This window comes from Caloenas nicobarica, chromosome 16 (genome assembly GCF_036013445.1).
Source record: "Caloenas nicobarica isolate bCalNic1 chromosome 16, bCalNic1.hap1, whole genome shotgun sequence".
Lineage (NCBI taxonomy): Eukaryota > Metazoa > Chordata > Aves > Columbiformes > Columbidae > Caloenas > Caloenas nicobarica.
The window spans coordinates 4,510,088-4,530,257 of NC_088260.1; the positions used below are offsets into that span (position 1 = coordinate 4,510,088).

The following is a 20,170-nucleotide window of genomic DNA, read 5'->3' on the forward strand; positions in this document are numbered from 1 at the left end:
CGCATTAAAAAAAAAAACAGAGGCCAATCTGTTGCAATGCTGAGGCCGTATAGTTTGACAACATACTATAAAAATGGATAAGATGCTGTAGAATCGGTTATTGTCACGTGAAATTAAAAGGAAATGGTGAGTTAACAAAACTCGATCCACCTCTTAGGAATTCCCTGTTCCGTACACCCCGTTCCCGCATGTACCTCATCCCCCTTCAGAACTTCGGAGCCTTCCAGCTCGTGGGCCTGGCTGGTCTTGTGCAGCATCTGCCGCTCCGTGCCGGACAACTCTTCTCTGGCGGCCTGAAGTTCTTCTGCCTTGGCTTCCTTTTTCCGGGAAATTATAGATGCCTGCACAGTAATTACAAATGCATATGGAGAAGTGAAATAAAAATTGCCTTGTTTAACAATTAGTAAAATGTAATCCATTACGTTTCAGTCATTGCACCACTGAAACCACGTTTTAACCATCAGAAACTGAGTTACATTACGAAATGTGAGCACATCTCTCTGCAGAAAAAAGCATCAATCACACGTTATATACAGTGGGTTAAACCACAACTTCACTGAAGTTGATGGCAGACCCCCAAATTTCTTCAGTACAGCTGAAATTTCAGGCATACCCTTTTCTCCCAGATTCATGTTGATACATTTTACATTTACATTTCTTCACCTCATTTTTCCATTTTCATTGAAAAAAAAGGTAGGCATTTTAGCTGCTCCATTTCTTCTTAGTCGCTTATGTGCATATGTAAGATACACCAACATGGCTTAACTGAAAAGTTATCCAAGATTTCACGAATGTCATAATACAGATTTTTATAACTCCAACCTACTCCAACCTACAGAAATATGTTATACTAACAGCAGAACCGAGCCACTAAATCTTGGCAAATAGCTAGAAGACGATGAATAAAGCAATACAGTGCAGAAATAGTGTAGATTACAGATTATTCTCTCTTCTTTTGAGTCTAGAAAATAAAGCATTTAAATTATAATATTTTATACAAGGCAGAATATCAAAGAGTACCTAACATTTGACCAGAAGCTAGCAGCTTTGGGAACATAAGTATACATTAGTTCGGGGTGGGGGGGGAAACCCAAACAGTTTTATCTTGCCAAAGTATACTATTTAAAAATACTTTAAAATAACGCATTTATTTAGAAGCACGCGCATGAACTTGGAGGCATGGTTGGTTTCTTCATATGCAAGGGAAAAATTAAGAAAAAACGAAGCAAAATACACTCTGACTAGGTTAAAAGGATCAGCTTTATTTCTAAAATTACATCTAACAGAATTCTGCTGGGGTGGTATCTCAGCTCTTTGCTTCATGAGATCTCTGCAGTGACAAATTGCGGTACAATATATATATTATTTTGCGAAACAGAAACCAGTCCCTAGCAGAACAACGTGTGTTCCTCCATGGAACAGAATTCTATCACAAGCCAGTCGGCCTTTGTTACCAGCACATTACGTAGCTTTTCTCTGGGAAGAAAAGCATCTCTCACTAAACAAAATGGTGCATTTCATATTGTGTATCTGATCGAACTGTATCATGGATTTTATCACAATGTTTTGCCTCCCACTGATACTTTTTATCTAAGCCTTTTTATTTTTTAAACTGTCACCACAAGCATCATCATGAAAATCGTCAATAAAATTAGCGGCAGTGCAGGTTGCCTGGAAGAGAAATCGCTCGTATTTCTGCGTAAGCTCTGAAAATCTCAGAGTCCATAAATCCTTTTTATAACTTGTGAATTTGCTAAGACTAGACCAGACAGCTTATTTTATAGAAAGACTATTTTATAGCCTCAGGATGAAAAATAAAAATATTAAAAAAAAAAAAAGGAATACCTTCTTAATAGATGTAATGGGAAAAATGTTATAGCGTGGGGTCAAACACAAGCAAGGGATCCAACGGACAGGCAGCGTCACAGCCAGGGGCTGCAGTCAGCCCACGTGCTGCCTTGTAAGAATCGGTCCACGGCTGGAGCTTTACCAAAACAGCTCCTCCAAAACCATCTTTCCAGAATTCCTGTGATGCAGCTGAAGGGCAGCACCAAACAAGCAATTGTTTGACTCAGCCCTAAACACACATATGCTCAACAGCTATTTATTTCCTTTTTGTCCTCCGTCATGATATATTTCTACCAATTTATGCTAAATAAATTAAAGAAAAACATCAGTATATAATCTATGACTGATATTACTCTGCTGCTTCTGCTTAAAATATATTTTGTTCCTTCTTACCTGTTGGCGATACATGGAAAATTTACTATCGATTGGCTCATACTTCATCATTTTTTTCTCAATAAGCTGATTAATTTGTGCATTTACTTCATTTATCTGCAAGACAGAGTAGAAAACTAAGGAAATGGAGCTTTATTTCTTTGTCTTCTCCAAGTATTAAATGCTTTGCAAACCAGATTCACAATTCAGCTAGTTCCATTTTTAAAGCAGAGAAACAAACCCAAAAAACTCAATGAGTCATTAAGTGTTGGCCAGGAAGAGGCTGTTTTTGGATTTCCAGTTCTGTGCCTTTATGATAAGGCAGGAGCGTGACGTTGGCCCTGAAAATGAAGTAAAGCGGCGTACATGGAGAGAAAACGCGTGTGAATTGGTACAGCCAGAAAAGAGACTGATGTTGCCACATACAATGTGTAATTTTATCAATATTAACTAAAATTCCTCTTCACTCAACCATTATCAGAAGCTTAAAGGGGAGCAAATAAAGACTAAGTGACATCAAGTTTCACCAATACTTTGAAGAGTCACAGACCGTGAACATTCCAGCTCTATGGTACCTTCTTTGTACTGCTGCAAAATCCACTTGTTTGTCCAAAGTCTCAAACTGTTGATCTTTACTCTGGCTGGAGCTTTAGAGCCCACTGCATCTGGAAACCCAAACTGAGAGTGCTGAGCACAGCTTTTCCAGTCCTGGCTTAATGCTACACTGGGACTCTCATCAGCCATGGAAACCACAGCCCTAGCAACCTTCCTTGAATTCTCTGCTAACTAGATGAGTGCTGATAAGCGAGCGGTGTAAATATGTGCTGAAAGCCAATGAAGTCAAAACATAACGCAGGTCCAGTGCTGGGAATTACCCGAATATTTCTGTGAGCAATACCCGTGTGCTTTGAGAGCTAAGTATTTCAAATAAAGTGCTCGATAGGACTAAAAATACTCCAACACCAGAAAAAAAAAATCTCCTGTAAATTCTACTCCTTTACAAAAGCTAAAACAGGCTTGAATTTGAAGACAGCATAAGAATTCCCTTCTGTGAATAAATTCCTGGTTTATGTATTTTAAAATGCAGGATAGTAACATGCTTGATGCAATTCGGCTCCTTTTTAAGGCACTGAGATAATAGAAGATTGACTTTTAAAAGAATGCTAAGGCTGTGCTGCGATAACAGCCAAGTATAGTACATGTTTTTATTATCTATTAAGAAGAACTTGCTTCCAAAATACAACAAATTAAAAGGTTGCCTCATGGAGAAAGAGAAAAAAAAAGACCTTGAAGGACAGGGTTTGGTTTGGTTTGGTTTGATTGTTTGTTTTGTGTTTTGTTTTGTTAAAAATAGACAAACAAAAAACTTATCTGAGAGTTTGCATTTAGTGATTAACATATCTTCTTTTCCTTTAAAACTGAAGGGATGTTCCTTTGGGATTTAAATATTTTCTCAAGGATAAGAAACCTACAGTGTACAAGAACCTTAGGCTATGCTACAGAACACAAAGTGTGACCTTGGTCAACTTACCTTGATTTCAATTACACTGAGATCAGATTGACTCATAGCTGGCTCTGAAACCACCTTCTGTAAGAAATATGCTGAATTCTTCTTACTTTCAAGCTCTCTGGGTATTTTCTCAGTAACCAGGTATGAATTGAAATTTATCTCCTCTTCTAGTTTCTTCATTAAACCTTAAAAATGAATTAAATCAGTGTGCGTCTATAAAAGTAACGCAGCAGTTAATTAAGCTTGATTTCACCAATACATTGATGTATTTAGCAGCAGATTACAATAACAACAGCATAACATTTGAGTCTTCTTTTCTACGCTCAAAGAAACAGGTAGTTACTTGATAAAGATTTTTTAACCTGGATGATCCTTGGAAATTCTTCCTTAAAATAAAACTTCAATCTGGCAACTAAAAACGCCTTAAAATGAGCACAATTTAGTTTATGCCTACTTTAAGGGTCTTTTTCATTGCTGGAACACTTATAAATTGCCTCTCTGTAAACAGTGGACTATTTTTTCTTGTAAGAACAAGCATTCAATTTCAGGACAGTATACAGACTGAGAATGCTGAAAATAATAATAAAATAGAAAAAACAAGAAGGAATTGCTGAGGAATGTCAAAAATTCTGTTGAGAAAAGCAACCCCATTTCTAAGTTTTGCTCCACACAAGCCTGATGCACTGTGTATTATTGCGCTTATGATAACCTGGCTCTTGCTAGGGAGAGTAATTTAGCCTCCTTAACAGATAATTTATAAATAAACAGAGATACATGCAGATAAGAACAATACACAGCTAGAAAAATGCGACAGAATCAAATAAAGCATCTATTTAAATTACATTACACTGTCTTCCACTGACAACAGGCACTTCAGTGCAATTACTCCTCCGAGACACCTGTGCCAAGGATTACAGTAAGATTTGGAAGTTACATGTCAGATGAGAGTGGAAATAGGTATTTCAGAATATTTTTCATGATCCAGATGTCTAAAACGTAAGTATTCTAGGTACTTTTTAAAACTACTTGCTAGAGTTGGGTGTTTTTTTAGAGGATGAGGGTTTTCTCTCCATATTTGGGAGAATATGGAATTGTCATGAAATGCCAAGGAAAACAAGACATTCACAATCTCTGTCTCTCTCATATGCTGCGCAAGCAGAGAAAAGCTTGAGTCCAGAGACACAATAGTGCAGCTGATGTTGCCGAAACAGAGATGGGAAAGGAGAGCAGAGTTTTTAGTTCTCAAGCTAAAACACCTGCTGACCGTACCACTGACTGACAAAAGGAGGAGGTCAGAACAAAGTGAAATAGAAGCCTAGAAAAAGAGACCCTCGTTATTCTGACACTGTTTACCTCTAGAAAAACCGTCCTGATAGGTCCTCTACTTGGTTCAGCTGCCGTTCTGAGTTCCTGAGAAAGCCTCAAGAACTGGAAGAAAGAAAACAGACCCCAGGGAAAGCAGCGTTGCTAACAAAGTCAACGCAAACTAAAACCGAGCAGGAATTCCTCTTTTCCAGCAGTTTAGTTCGATGATTTCTGTGTTTATGAAAAGCAACACTAGCACACGTCCTTTTCCTCTCTGTGGAAAGGTCATTTATCTCGTGCAAATCAAACAGCACCAGCCCTGGTTTCAGAACGGTGAGCGGCGTTAGCCCGTGCGTGCAACAGCCAGCAGGTACTCGTCTCTACAGCTCTGCCTGAGCAACACTTGGACTCGCTGGGAGAGAATTCCCACTTCTTTCTTCCAGAAGAACTTGATTCCGATCTTCCTCAGCCCACGGCGGAGCTGGGCAGGAGGGACATTTTAATGTCTCACTAGGAATCTACTACCTCTGCAAAGGCAGCGAAGCTTCCCACATACATTGTGAGCTCAATCATCACCTCAGAACTGACTGGGAACACAGCTTCTAATTTGGTATTTATAACCTAGGTCTTTGGTGGGGAAATCAAAGCGATATTGATTAAATTATTCTGATATTAAATATTAACAATTTAATCAAACTAATTTCTTGTTTTCCTCTTAGTAGCCAAAAAACAATCTGCACATATAGCCTATATTTAATTTCTTGTATGACTCCTGTTTTCTTATAAAAATCTACATTCCCGAATAATTTGTCATAGATAGGACACTAAACCCAGGAAATAACCACACCTAAACAGTTGCTTTCACAAGAGTGGGGACCCACTGACTTCACAGGGTATATAACCTTGATCACAATTTGGATTTATTTCTCAGATAACCTCAGAGCTCCTACTGGCTTCTTGCAAACACTGACTGGTTCTGGTTCTGCATCCTGCTCACTCTCGGTGGTGCAACAAGAATGAAGCGAGTTAAAACTTGACGTCTCGATGGGGAAAGACTAGATGATGTCAACATCCTTCATGACTAATGTAGTTTCTTTCCTAAATACTTCAGGTATATTTTCCCTGCTGTATGGTTCAACATATGGAGAAGTAACTACCTAAGAGCTATTTTTGCTGCTTAACAGAACCTTAAAAAAACAAAACGAAAAACCAAACATAGAGCAGCTTTTGGTTTAGGGTTTTTTTTTTCGTGAAAAACATTCTTTTTTCAAATTCCCAGGCTAGAGGAAAGAAAAGCAGACATACTTTAAATCTTTCCATTACACACAGAAATGCTGTTTTTAATGTTTTAACTTTGACTTATGGTTACAGAATCTACATACGTAAGCTGCACAGAAAGTCTGGCTCTGTGCCCTAAGGTTATTTTAGCAAGGTTCTGCCAACCACATATTTACACGTGAAGAGCTATTAAGAGCAACTCCTCATGTTTTCCATTCAAATTTTTTTATTATTATTATCACGAAGAGAGAGATGGGAGAAAGTGTTTCTTAGTGCTTGCCCCGTCATGTAGACAAGAGGGAACTTTCTCTACATAATTCTCTTAATGGATCTAAACCTCAAATCACCTTGCACTCAGATTCCCGCTTCTTTTCCCTCTACAGGTTACCAATTGTGCATCCTACACCAAAAGCATTTGCAACAACAACGGATTTTTTTAAAAAGGAAAAAAAAAAAAAGAAAGAGGAGCACTCATTTCATAGACTACTGGCCAACGCTTTGTTTAATATCACAAACAGACTTGTATTCCCAAAGATATCAAGTTAGCTTAAAAGCGCTTTACCTCTGACATTGCATGAATTGACAGTGACTTTATGAGAAATAAAATCATTTAAAGATGGAAATAAAGTTCCACCTAAGCCATTCCCCTTTACCAAATACATCTATAACTTTAATTGTAATGTGGTCTGCGGTGTTGGAGATCATCTAAACTCAGAATTTTAGGGAAAGAAAAATGTTAATGTTTTCATTCAAATGGAATACTTAAATAATAGTATCCTAAATTTCTATTTTTTATCAAGTGTTCAGAAGGACATAGAATAGACATCTGTACAAAGCAATTCCTCTGACATTTCACCGTTTATCAACAACAATCATCTTAAGACGTTATTTTAATCAATATTTTCAAGCTAGTCATCCACTTCATATTTCTGCCAATACAGTGAACAATCATGTTCTCTAAAATGGACAGAGATCAAGAACTTCAGTAATTTGGTTCGCTTCTTGGCATTTAACAGTTTGTGTTTGTTCCAGCAGAGATATTCAAAGCAAAAAGATGGCAACCATGCTGAGAAACCATGAGCCAGGTTATTCAAACTACTGGTCAGTGTTAATAAAAATACTATTCACATCCAGAACAACAACAAAACAGAAACTGCAAATTTGTGTTACTTGACACTACCTGCAGCAACTGCCTCTGTGCAGTCAAACATACTGAGTAATTCTGAAGTTAATACACAGGGAAGGAGTGTACTGTGGAAAACAGTATGATTAATTAGTCTACAAAACATCTCATAACAGTCAACTGGTTTTCGTGATACAAAGTCTTATAAATATTATATTTCTAGGCATTAAAAACCTACTAACAATAACCTGTATTTTCCTGGCACAGCTAAAGCAGACTGATGCTAATTGCATGTTAATGATACCCATGAATATGTGCTAGTTGCGTTCCTTAAAGAGTTCCTTTACATTTCTTTAAAGTACTTCATCCTAAATTAATTAGAAGATGAAGTAATCAAAGGAGGATGCATCTGTAAGACAAACAAAAAAGCTTTGACTCATTAACAACTTTTATCATTTTATCCTGCTTTGGAAGTAAAAACACCTGAAGTATTAAAAATGGAAGAAAATTCTTTTACAGGCAAGTATCCACCTCCCAGTGAAAATCACACCTACCGACCAGGCGCTGAATTGTCAGCACACGAGCTAAACTGATCCAAGTAGGCAGCTGAGGTACCAAACTGCAGTCAAAGGGAGCTTTTAAAATAAAATAAATGGTGCTAACTGTAGACCAACAAAGCTTTTAAAATAAATGGAATCCTATTCAGTGTACTGTGGCCACCTAATTTCAATTATTTAAAAAACCCAACTGGCATTCTGCAATCGCCACTACAGGTAGTGTCTTTGTAACTACTGTGGGGAAAAGCAATTACAAGGCTTAGTCCTTTAGACTTTGTTTGGGCAAAATTTCAACAGAAGCTTTCTTAAGTAATGACTCCAAGTTTTTCTTCGGAACATCTAAACACTTTTTTTCCCTTACAAGCAGGAGTCAAGATAAGGAAATCAAATATGTTAACTTTATCTTTATTTTCATCTCAGTGATGAAATGGCATATTTACTGGCTTTTTATTATGTTACCTTCACTTCTGTGAACTGAACCCATCAAGTTTCCATTGGCCTTAAAAAAACCCAGGAACTGAAATAGAAATGTTGACACAGCTTCGCTGTATAAACTCTCTGATAGCTACTGCGAAAATGGAACAGTTATAAAATCCACTGCAGGTCCCTTTGAGTAAAGAAGATAGTTCAGAATACTCTTTTAGTTCCATTTGTGGTTCAGTGGCTGATGAGCATCGTAAAAAAATTAAAGTAAAATTACAAAGTAATAACAACACAGTGTGGTGGTGACTGAAAAAAAAAATCCCTAACTCAAAACAGCTGCCGAAGCAGTTATGTGACGCAACTGGAATATTAAACGTACTTTGAAAACTAGGACTATGACTTGGGCCTTTAGAACACAAATTATTTCTTTCTTTAGATTTTCTTAAGTTTGTATATGCTTTTTGGCACTACCATATTACTGACAGCCATCCAGTTTTGATTTCATTTCCAAAAGAGAAGTGTCAACCCCCAGCTTTTAGAGATAACTACTTACTTTCAGGTTTTGAATCCACTACTGCATGATGCATCTCCTTCAGCTGCAGCTGTGCTCTTTGCAGTCTCTGCTCCGCATGGAACAACTTCGGAGAGAGAATCAGACACACATAAGCTCATTCCTTTGAAATACGTATTCAAACAATTAAACCAAAAGAGTATAAAAAATAATCCCAAAGATTAAAAAAATGGTAGCTATAAGCATCTGGTGATTATCTGTTTCACAAGGGAATGTGCCAAAACAAATTTTCAACAATCGGCCTGGGTTTACTTGATATTGTCTAGTGTTAATTAAAGAAAATATTCTTGTACTCCCAAGTGATATTTTCTCTATGGAGGAAATTCATTATACAATTTTCAACCGAAAACATGAGTAGCTTGAACATTAGAAGAACAACAGAAAAAAAAAGACCACAAGAATCAGGATTGCAGCAGATAACTATGCTTATACTGCAGCATTTCAATGCAGCCAAGTTGTTCCAGCAATCCGCTGTCCAACTGGAGAGCACATGGAAAGCTTGCTGCCAACGACACCCAGCTGATTAGCATTTTTATGATTTAGAGAGATGTGTACTAAGAACTGGAATTAGCTGGACACCACATACATTTTACTTGTGATCTCGCTCAGGTTCAAGCAAAGACCCAACAGCTTGAAAGCCTGCTGATTCACGTTGATTCCACATCCAGATATGGACTGCAATACTAGAAATCTGGGGGTTTTCCCCCTTTTAATACAGTGTTGAAGTTCTCGTTAGAGAATTTGGTGACGTGATGTAACAATATGACACTGCACCTCGGTTTTACACCATAGGTCAGAAATAAAACCCAGCCTTATGTTCAGATGTCAGCTGCTTCCAGTGCTTCCTGGAAGTTTGACAGTCCCCCTGTCAAACTTGGGGACCAAAATCCCAAGGTTGCCTCTCAATATGTGTTCCCCCCACCCAGTGAAAAGCTGAGGTACTTGCTGTGTTCTGCAGCCCCTGAAATCTTAGTGCAGATGCACAGAGATACAAATCAAACTAAGGAAACATTTGATCGCTACTGTAAATATAAAGAATTCTCTTTGGGTGCTACAATAGTAAATCATGGAACATGTCCTGTGACTGTTAAATGATGTCAGTGGCAGCCGAGGCAGCCAAGTACCTTGCATGAGGTGTTCAGTACTTGACGGATCAAGCCTCTTCCCTTAAAATGTACATAAATATTTATATTTTTAATGGTGATTTAATTTTCTGACATTGGGAGAAACTCTGTACTGTTGTTCCTGATGTGCTTTTTTTAAACAGGATTCCCAAACAAATGTCAACAACTATTTATTTTAACAGGTATGCTTTTATGTCAGTACCTGATTTTTCTGTTCTTGTTTCTGTTGAGCCAAAGATTCTTCTCTCTCTTTTTCTAAGCGAAGCTGTCTTGCTATTTCAAGCATTCGTTGATGATTTTGTACTGTCTCCACCTACAGCAAGTGGATAAATAGTGCATGTTACTGTCAAATAGTTGAGAAATACATTAAAGAGATCACATGTCTCACAAGCCCACTTAGCACTTCCTCTCCATACATGTTACTACTCAGAAATGACAGCGAAGTGCTGGACTCAAGATTCTTGAAAGCTCTGGACTAACGCCTGGGGAGATTCCCTGTGGGTCAATTAGTTATTCGATTCCTTCCTAGACATACAGTGTGTTTATCTTAATCCTTGTTTGCATTCCAAAATCAGAGTTGCAAGCCAAAGATGATGACACTGAAATGTAAGAGTGTTACTTTTCTTATTACCCGCTTCTTAAGGCGCTCTACGCGTTTGACGAGTTGATCTTTCTCCTCTTCCATTGCACTGATATCCTAAAAAGCAGAAAAAAATAGATAAAAGAATGTTAATTTATTTACAATAAATTATGGATTGGGCTAAATGCTGTCCAAATTAATATGAAAATCAGAATTCTTCTCCAAATACACTGAAGCGGTTATAATTTTATTGATCTATGATCAGAACATTCAGGGTTCCAATCTCTCTCTTACTTCCCCCACAGTTCCCACTCTCTTTATGCTAACATTCCTTCATCTGCATCCTTGAGTATTCCTGGGAACATTTAAAATAAAAGCAGGTGGATTTCTCTAGAATAAAAATAAAGAGAAACAACCAAGCAAAAATCAGCATGAATTCAACACCTGATGCAGTCTAACATATGTTCTTAATACTACCACCATTACCCACTTCCTGGCAGACAATCTTGCATGAAGTTGCACACAAGCGATGTTTGCTGCCACTTTTTATATTAAAATTGTGTTAAAAGAAACACTTTTAATGCTAAAACATGTATGCGATTATTATTTTCCTTTAGTCCTATTTTACAACATCAGGACTCCAAAGATCAATAAGCTATGAGAGAAAGGGAAATAAATTCTCCAAATTTAGACTTTATCTCAACATCTGCTTAACTTCTATATGTCTTACCAGAAAGCTGTACACACAAATATTTTGCGGGAAAAGGGCAAATAGCTTTACTTAACACCTTAGCCACGCGGAATCATCATTTTTGTTGACTTAAGCTCTTAACTCATTCAACACTCTCTGAAATTATTACCCTGTATCATTAAAGCAAAAGGCTTCATATCAGTTTGCATTCAGAGGAAAGGGAGTTCTAATATTTGAAAATCATGCTGAACAGAGTCTTGGCAGCCTCGTCTCCCAATCTGCTTCAGAAAGCTCAGATCTCAGCATGAACGAGGACTTTCTAATGTTTGCCAACAGAGAACCGTTTCAAAAAGGCAGCTGCAGTGCATGCCAGCTCCGACCTGTGCAACTTATACACTGCAATGAGCCTACAAAACCAACAAAAATAAACATTAAAAAAAAACCTAAACAAAACTTGCACAATTTTCTCAGATTTTTTTACCCTTTTTATTTCTGCAGTAGATAAACCAGATGTTTTGAGCTGCTCGCACTCCTTATGTAGGTTTTTAAATGATTCCATCAGTTCTTCATACTATAAAATGAAACAAAAACCATTCAGAAAGAGCTCTGTCTAAGGATTTTCAGATTAACATGTTGCTTTACTACAAAGACACTAAATATAGAAATAGAAATATGGTGAGAACAAGTATTAAAGGCATTTTTCATCACAAAAGCTTGTCAACATATAAAGCAAAAAATAAAAAAACCACAGTGAATTATCTTCCATTTGAAGATTTTTTCAGTATTTTCACCTCTACCCTTGCAATACAAGAGAACACAGGAAGATAAGATGTTATCTGAAAGCGACAATGCTGTATTAACAAATTATTCTTACTGTAAATCTGTGTATATCACATAAGATAAATTTATCAGCCCCAAAATGAAGAGCTTGATCTAACAACATGCTTGATCGAAGCAATGGGCCCTGAATTTATAGAGCACTGAGCTTCAATCCAGCAAAGTGGTCCAAGAGCACACCTGACTTAACATGTGAGAAATAGTTTTGACACATTGCATAATCATGCCCTCAGTACAATATAGAGAATTATATATGTAGTTCAGTAGATAGAGAGAAGTAGACTGTGCTACTTCCACACCAGTACATTGCCCACCAGTGATCTGAAACTGAGAGGCAGTGTGAAAGTCTGTGTGGGCAGAGAAATAACAGGGGACAGAAAGAGTTTAGAAATATGGATAGGAAATAAATTTAGATTCAACTTGGAGAAATGCAGGCTGAGATCTAAGGGAAGATAATCTCCACAGAAACTGCCATTCAGTAAGATGGAAAAATCTAAAAAGAGAATATCAAGTCATTTTTTACTTCCTGGAAAGAGCAATTGATATGAATGTTGAACACAAAATGGCAATGGCAAAGGCCAGTTCAGACAAAGGCATCATATCCCTGAGCAGTGAAACAGCAATTCTATTCTATAAATCCCTAGGGAACCAGCATCTAGAATGCTCTGTTCATTTCTGGTTGTTTCAAAATCAGACACACACTGACAAGCTGGAATGAATTCCAAAAAATAGCAATGAAATGTCTACTGAGAAGAAGGTAATAGAGAAAGAGCTTGGTGAAATGGCAAATAAAGGTATGATAAGGTATGTGCATGCTGGACAAGGCAGAATGAGTTACAAAAAAGTAGGAGTAAAAATGCAACTGGCCTGCGTTGTATCACTTGTGCATTACAGAAGTACTTCAAGAAAAAATGAAATAGCAGGTAGTCTCTGAGCAACTGTATTCACCACTGCTGATGTCCATCAGCTTTCCTGTGTGTGGATTCTCTGTGTCTTTCCAAAGGGGAATTTAGTAAAGTCCTTTCCTTACTGGGACACAACGTTTCAAGACTAATGGTAAGATTCAAACATGGGCATAGCTCAGTTTGCCAGATGATAATGAAGGGAAGGTCTCTCACTTTCACCAAGGAAAAGCTGCAGCAACCCCATGTGTACCCAAAATAAGTGACACACTCAAATGACCAAAGAACACCCAGGTTCTGTGGCAGAAAAAAAAAAAGATTCCTGGCACCTGGGGGCAACTCGCTGAAAACCAGACAACTAGATTTATGCCTGAATTTGCTTACTTTTTAAATTATATACTGCAGCCAATCTGATGTCCAAATCACAACACAATTGGGAAGGAGGCAAGTACTCCAAGTATCTTATTTAAATAATTTACAAAAGTACATTTGAGCTTGATTCAATGCACCCATAAAACTTGACCATGTTCTAAGATTCCCAAATTCTCATGTTTGAAATGTTTCTCTTAAAAGACTCCATTGCAAGCCTGTATTATCCAACTAATTTAGGCTAAATTCTTTAATTAATTAGTATCTAAATATTTGCATTGCAATGTTAAATTACATTGAGGCGATATATTACCTCAGCTTCTGTTTTGAATTAATCAGCAGGATTTTAGTTTAATAAGATGGTTATATTACTGTAATCTCAAAAAGGAACACATCTTACGTAATGGAAATAATGGAGCTGGATATTTATCCATATTAAGACTGTGACATACTGAAAAAACATACAATCTGCATTCCTTTCTCTCTTTGCTACTTCTGCTTAGTTATTCCAAGTTATAAATCCAATATTATTAGTGGAAACAAAACAAAAAAAAAAAAGGCTTAGTCAAGCTTCAGTCAGACAAAACAGCTTTACTGGTGCACAGTTAATAAACTGAGTTACCTGGTACAAACATTCCAAGCCACTGTGATTTTGAAGTCACTATACACAAGAAAAGGCACAGAAAACTGGATAAAACTTAGGTAAATACGTACCTCAGATAATACAGATCTAAAAACATAACTTGGGTTCACTTTTAAGCTTTATATTTCAAACCCACCCACTCTGACTACCTAAAATCAACATTTAGTGCTCACAAAAGAAGTGGGAACATGACAAGTAGGAATATCAGCCTGGAAAAAAGAAATTTTTTACTTATTCACAAAAAAATAAATAGTTGAAGCAGAAGGGAGATAAGGCAAATACAAATATTAGGCGCTAAATACTACACAATCAATTGACAATTAGGAGACACTGACGTTTGGTCATAACATTTTCTGGACTAGTTTGAAGTGGTAATTTATAAAGTTAAAAATATCCATGTCGTAGATCACAGGAAAAAAAAGAAAGAGTTTAAAAATTAAGAAATAAAAATCTGTCTTAGCCAACTTGGCTCTGAACATTATTGAGTACCCAGTACTTAATGGGCATAAAACCTTTTAATTCAATGCTACCTATTAATTTCAGGGTTATTGAAAGAAAGGTGGACAAGACGTATTTCTTATTATGAATCTTTGATTCCAATATGCTCTTAACATAACTCACTTGAACACATATCTCAACAGTAACTTGCCAATTCATTTATCCCTCCTCCTATTAGCACTCTAATTAATTAACGTAAAACGTTGGCATTCATGAAAAACGGTACCTGTTTGTTGATGTCAGCCACAGTATCATCGTGTAGGAACTCTGCTGGCACTTCCAGTTTTACTAAGAAACGTGCCAGGTAAGCTCTTTTCTTGAGCTCATTGGTCCTCTGAAGAAGCCAATGTAAGACAGGATGAATTACAGATTTGCTTCCAGTAACTAACCCCTGGCGAAACGCACTCCTATATGAAAAAAACAACAAAAAAATACCAATAAATCTCAAACTAAAGAACACTGGCTTGGAACAAACAATTTGCAATACTTTGACATTCCCTCTCCACTTGCCTAATGATTTTATTAATTCTGTTAAAAGAGAAAACACTCACGATGCCAGTTTGCTATTTAGGATCCCGATTCTGCTATTTTGAGACAGATAAAAACCCCAAGACACACCAAAAGGATAAAGCCAGCAAAAACAACTCTTCCTTTTTTGCGATATTCTTCGGGAGTGAAGGCAATGTGGGAAGAGTGGAGGTTTTCTGGGTTATTACCTGGGGCAGGAGGGGGTAACCTGGCCTGGGACAGCTGGTCTGGGGGGACGGGACAGGGACAGACCCTGCCAGTCACGCCGCACCCTCTCCTGGCTGAGTCGGCAATAGCAGCTGCTGCAGCCGGGACATTCTCCTGCTGCCACCAGCTATACCATATTCTATAGGGAGAGGCCTTACACATACCCACTGGGATAGTCGGGGTCAAAAATACACACAGCTACTGAATTAAAGGTTGTTACTGTATAAGCTGTAAAAGGTTTTACAGTGATTTGTAGACCAAAAGATACTCACAAGTCCGATATGCTTCCTGGAGGTTTGTATTTAAGGATGCCAAGAAGACTCAACATTCTTTTACCTGTTTGTTCTGGTAGCTCCTCTCTAATGTCAACAGCATGCTAAATAGTAAAAGAAAAAAAAAATTAATTATCCACTGTTTGTCCAAGTCACATTAACTAGCAACACTAAAGCAATTGACTGTATCCATTTATGACGTGATATGTCAATGATGTGAGATGCTTCATACAGAACATCCTTTTAGTCACCAGATTTCAATTCTCTTCTAATGGATTTTTCTCTCTAAATTTACCCTAGGAATACATTTTCCCTGCTCATGGGACCTCATCTATGCAGACAAATCAATTACATCCACCAAGGAAGTCCGATATCCAAGCACACCAAGACACATGTATCTGCGCCCCAGATGTACGAATGATCCCTTCTGATCTGACACACACTTTTGGTAGCTCAATGAGAGAGATTCAATATCAATTGCAACAGCTAAGTCACGAAGTTCAGTTCTTGGTCAGTTCCTGCCCTGTCTATGTGTGCAAGGCACAGCCTGACTTTTGACTTAAGAACACAGTGGTTGTCAGTATGAACCAAGATCTATATGCCAATGAAAAAAATGCAGTCACCAGCCTCTAGGAGACAGGGATGCAGTATCCCTGGCCCAAGAAATATTTGCTGGTTTGCTAAAAACATGTAAATGTATAGACAGAAAGGATTCTTGCCAGGCATATTTATTTCCAGGAAGATTCATATAAGCTATTTTGGTAAACCAAACATGCCACAAGATTATACAGAGCCAGATCTAAATAAAAGCAAATTTCTGCATCAAGCCGATTTAAAATGTTTGTAATTACACAGGTGTGAGCAGGTCTGATTGCCTTCCTTACCTTTGGGTCAATCTCCCCCAGAACATCATTGAGCAGCTGCAACAGCTGCACTGACTCTAAGGAGTCAAACGTGATTAAATTGTAGTTCTTCCTGAAGGGCTCCTGATTGAGTTTCTCAACAATGAACTGGATTTGATCACCCATAATGGTGTCCTGGAAAAACCTCTGCAGAAAAAGACAGACGAGATGCCCGAAGGCCTCGCTGGGAGCTGAGGGCGGGTGAAGGCACCACCTCAGCTAGGCCCACGGCAGCCCGGAGGCGCTTGGCTGGCACCGGGCTCGGCGGGGCCCAGCCCGGCCGCCCCCTCAGCCCCTTCGCGGCCTCCGAAGGAAGGGCCGGCCCCTCACAGGGACCGCGGAGGGGGCGCCCGGGCCCCCCCCGGCTGCCGGGCCCGCCGGGGCCGCCCCCGCTCGATGCGACGCCGCGGCCTCGTCCCGCGCCCCCCGCGCGCGCCTCCCGGTTACCCTGGTAACGGTTGCCAGGCCAGGGCAATGGCGTCACTTCCGACGCTACCGCGCGCTTCTGCCAACGCGCCGGAACGGCTGGAAACGGGCCCGAGCGAGGGGGCGCCGGCGCATGCGCAGAGCGGCGGCGGGGCCGGCCGGGCAGGCGCGGGCCGGGCTCTCCCGGCGGAGGTTGGGTCCGCGCCTCCTCCTGTCACGTTTCGCTGCCCTCGCAGCCCACCGAGGCCTGAGAGGCGGCAGCGCGGAGCAGACCGCACCGGGAGGCCTCCCGGCGGCGTCGCGGCCTGTCCTGCTCAGCCCGTCCCGCTGCGCCGCTTCGCCAGCCCGGTGTGAAGCTCAGTCCCGTTCCCCCCCCCCCCCATTCCCGCCCCGATTTGGGCAGGAATTGGTATTTTTACCCCCAGCTCCTGAGCAGAGGGCACCCCATGGCGTGAGGAACGGCAGCGGCAGTGCCAGACATGAGGCGGGTTGGCTGCAGTGGGGCAGGGCCGGGGCTGCTCGGCCGTGTGGGTGATGCTGGGCCCTACACGCCACAGGCCGAGTCTCTCCTGGAGCTTCTTCACAGCACAAGTGCTCTTGATGCAAGGAGCGGCGGAAATAGGTTGGAGGTTCACCCTTTGAAGTGTATACTTAGCTTTGCGGTTTCGTGAGAGGGAGGCTGTTGTCGCGTGTGTAGGAGATGTACAAACAGATTGGTGCGGTTACCCAATTAAGATTTCTGGCAGTCTTTGACAGCATAAAGAGGTGTCAGGTGTGGCTGATGTACCTAGCAGGGGAATGGTTACTTCATTTCTTTGAAATGGAAAGATGCACAGAGGATCCTTGTGAAACGGGAATGCTTGTCCTGCGCCCAGGCTTCCTTAGGGGCAAATGGCAAATTTACACCCTCAGGGTGGAACATCAGTTGTTTGTGTGCCTCAAAGTAGTAATAAATATGTAGTGATAGCTATGCTAAATCTGCAACGACAGGAGCTTCAAAAATACCAATCAATCAGAATAAACTATATAATAAAATGAACTTGTTTGTGAAATGGATATCTCTATCTGCAAGGGGTTTTTTTGCAGATCTTTCATAACCCATGCTTAGACCTTAAATAGGTGGGATTTGAAGCCTCTGCTATTGCAATTAGCTTCTTGGAAAGTCTTAGAATCCCATGTGAGTCCACAGATGATGGATTAAAATATGCAGTGAGTCATATTAAATTGATGCCAATTGAAATGCACAGGTTGTAAATCACTGCAGAATTTGCCTCAGTAAATAGCAATCATAAATGTAATACTTTGCAATTCTAAGCACTGCGTCTATCTTAGGTTAGCTCCTTTTTTCTTTCTGAGGAACAGAAAATGCTTCATAAAATACTAATTTACAGGTCTTCGTGGGAAGCCTGAAAAGTGACACTCTATTGGTGTCCCAGCATTTAACAAAGTTACAGAGGGGATGGCTGGGTTGCTTGTGATTGTGCACGAAAGCCATGGTAGAGCCAGGAACATAATCCAAGTCTCCTGACTCCTGGATTTGAACTTTAAAACTAGATCATGTTTCCTTTGTGCTTTCAGCCTGTATACTGACCTTTAGGAATCGTATTCACCTACGAGTTCCCAGAAGAGATCTGCTTTCCCTTGACATGCTTTCCTGGTATCAATTACGCTTTTCTTCGGATGAGTATTTTGAGCATGTAGAATGTACAGAGAGCGCAAATGAAAACAGTGTTTCCTGTGGAGATGCTGGGGGCCAGGTCTGCGCCGTGTAGACCACATTAATAGGTTATAGGAAGTGGTGGATGTGGGTCCATCCCTTGACCTTGAGGAACTGTTTCTGTAAATACTGATACACGTCCTTTCGTCAGACCTCGGTGCAGGGAAGAGAGCCATGGTGCCCACAGTGCTGTGCTGGGCATGGTGGGAGGCGGCTGCTCTGAGATTCTCCCGTTACATCAGACTGTTTCAGTCCCTCTACCTTCCAAGAAGCAAAGGTCCCATCCCCTCTTCTCATGTGTGTGTAACATCAAAGAGGCAACAGATAAAGAAGAGGAAGGATGTCTGAAAACTTTAGAAAATGCCAAGATAAGAAGTAAAAAAGATGGTGAGATTGTTTCGGTCTGTCATGGTGGAAAGCCATGAAGTCTGGTTGTTCTGACTCTTGGGGAAGGAGACCTTGGTGACAGACGTCATGAGAACTGGACTGGCTGAGCTCCAGCTTGCTGGCCTGTTTGAAAGCTCAGTTGATTGAAGGCAGGAGCAACAATCAGACATCAGAGCCCAGTTGAATGGGACTTCCCAACTTGGAGATTGTGGGGGATCCTGTGTTGTCCTTGAAGTTGGATGTTTTCATGATACTTTCTTCCAACAGTTTTGTGCTGTTTGTACGTGCAGCCCAATGTAGCCGTAATGCTCCCCCAGGCTGCCCACCTGCTGCTTGATATTTATAGTCTGTAGTGGTGTCAGAATTTTCAAACTTCATGTTAAAACATAATTAAGATTTAGCTCAGTGTCTTGACTTCCATATCACAACAGAATCTTCACAAAGAGATGAGAGCTTTTAGTGCAGCCTTGGGGAAATATTACAGGAAGCAGCTGAGATATTTATTTGATTCTTAACTTGGCTTAAGTTATCTTAGTTGGGGTGACGTGGTATCTGGATCAAGCCTTACAGAATCAAAGGTCAGCGTTCATATATATTTGTTGTATGTGGGGGCATTTACCAAATTCCCAGGCTAGTTTGCATGGAGAGTGATACAGGGTTTTGAGCAAAGTTTCCTAAGGATAAGGCTTATGTTTTATTTTACTTGGGAAAGGCTTATGCAGGCTGCTAATTGAAAAGGCATCATGCAGAGGCAACATGCCGAAGAAAGAGAATGGAGCCTGCAAATAAACTATCCAGAGCTCTTTAGATCTGCTCTTTAGAACGGCTTCGCTACTCCCTCCTGACTTTCTCCTCCCTTTATAGCTGCTGCGTGGATGACTGCCTTGCAAAACTAAGAGAGACCTGAACCACAGAGGCCAGCAAATCAGTGGAACAAAACCTGAGCAAATCAAAATTGTGTTCCGTGGGCAGAGTTTGCCTTATAAGGGAACATCATGGGCAAGAGGATGAATACATCCAGCTGAGCTGCTGAGGTCAGATCCCAAACAGATGGAAGATGTTAATGTGAAAACAAGAGCATTGAGAAAGAAAATACAACA

At 39.9% G+C, this 20,170-nt stretch overlaps 1 protein-coding gene across 5 annotated transcripts in view; it reads right to left on the reverse strand.

The window, feature by feature from the left end:
- The window catches only part of IFT81 (intraflagellar transport 81), a 43,233-nt gene extending 26,158 nt beyond the window's left edge, over positions 1-17,075 (reverse strand). For 2 of the 5 annotated variants that reach the window (XR_010607104.1, XM_065646718.1), the window contains exons 1-10: positions 16,523-17,055; positions 15,639-15,742; positions 14,858-15,038; positions 11,864-11,953; positions 10,743-10,808; positions 10,314-10,424; positions 8,970-9,054; positions 3,752-3,915; positions 2,242-2,337; positions 195-341 (exon numbers count right to left, since the gene is read on the reverse strand). Coding sequence is in view for 4 of the 5 variants with exons in the window: in XM_065646718.1 (XP_065502790.1) it covers positions 195-341; positions 2,242-2,337; positions 3,752-3,915; positions 8,970-9,054; positions 10,314-10,424; positions 10,743-10,808; positions 11,864-11,953; positions 14,858-15,038; positions 15,639-15,742; positions 16,523-16,666 (1,188 nt within the window). In the remaining variant the exon portion in view is untranslated. Of the gene's footprint in view, positions 1-194; positions 342-2,241; positions 2,338-3,751; positions 3,916-8,969; positions 9,055-10,313; positions 10,425-10,742; positions 10,809-11,863; positions 11,954-14,857; positions 15,039-15,638; positions 15,743-16,522 lie in introns of all 5 variants that reach the window. The other 3 variants (XM_065646719.1, XM_065646720.1, XM_065646721.1) reach the window with 3 other exon arrangements.
- Positions 17,076-20,170: the final 3,095 nt, after the last annotated feature.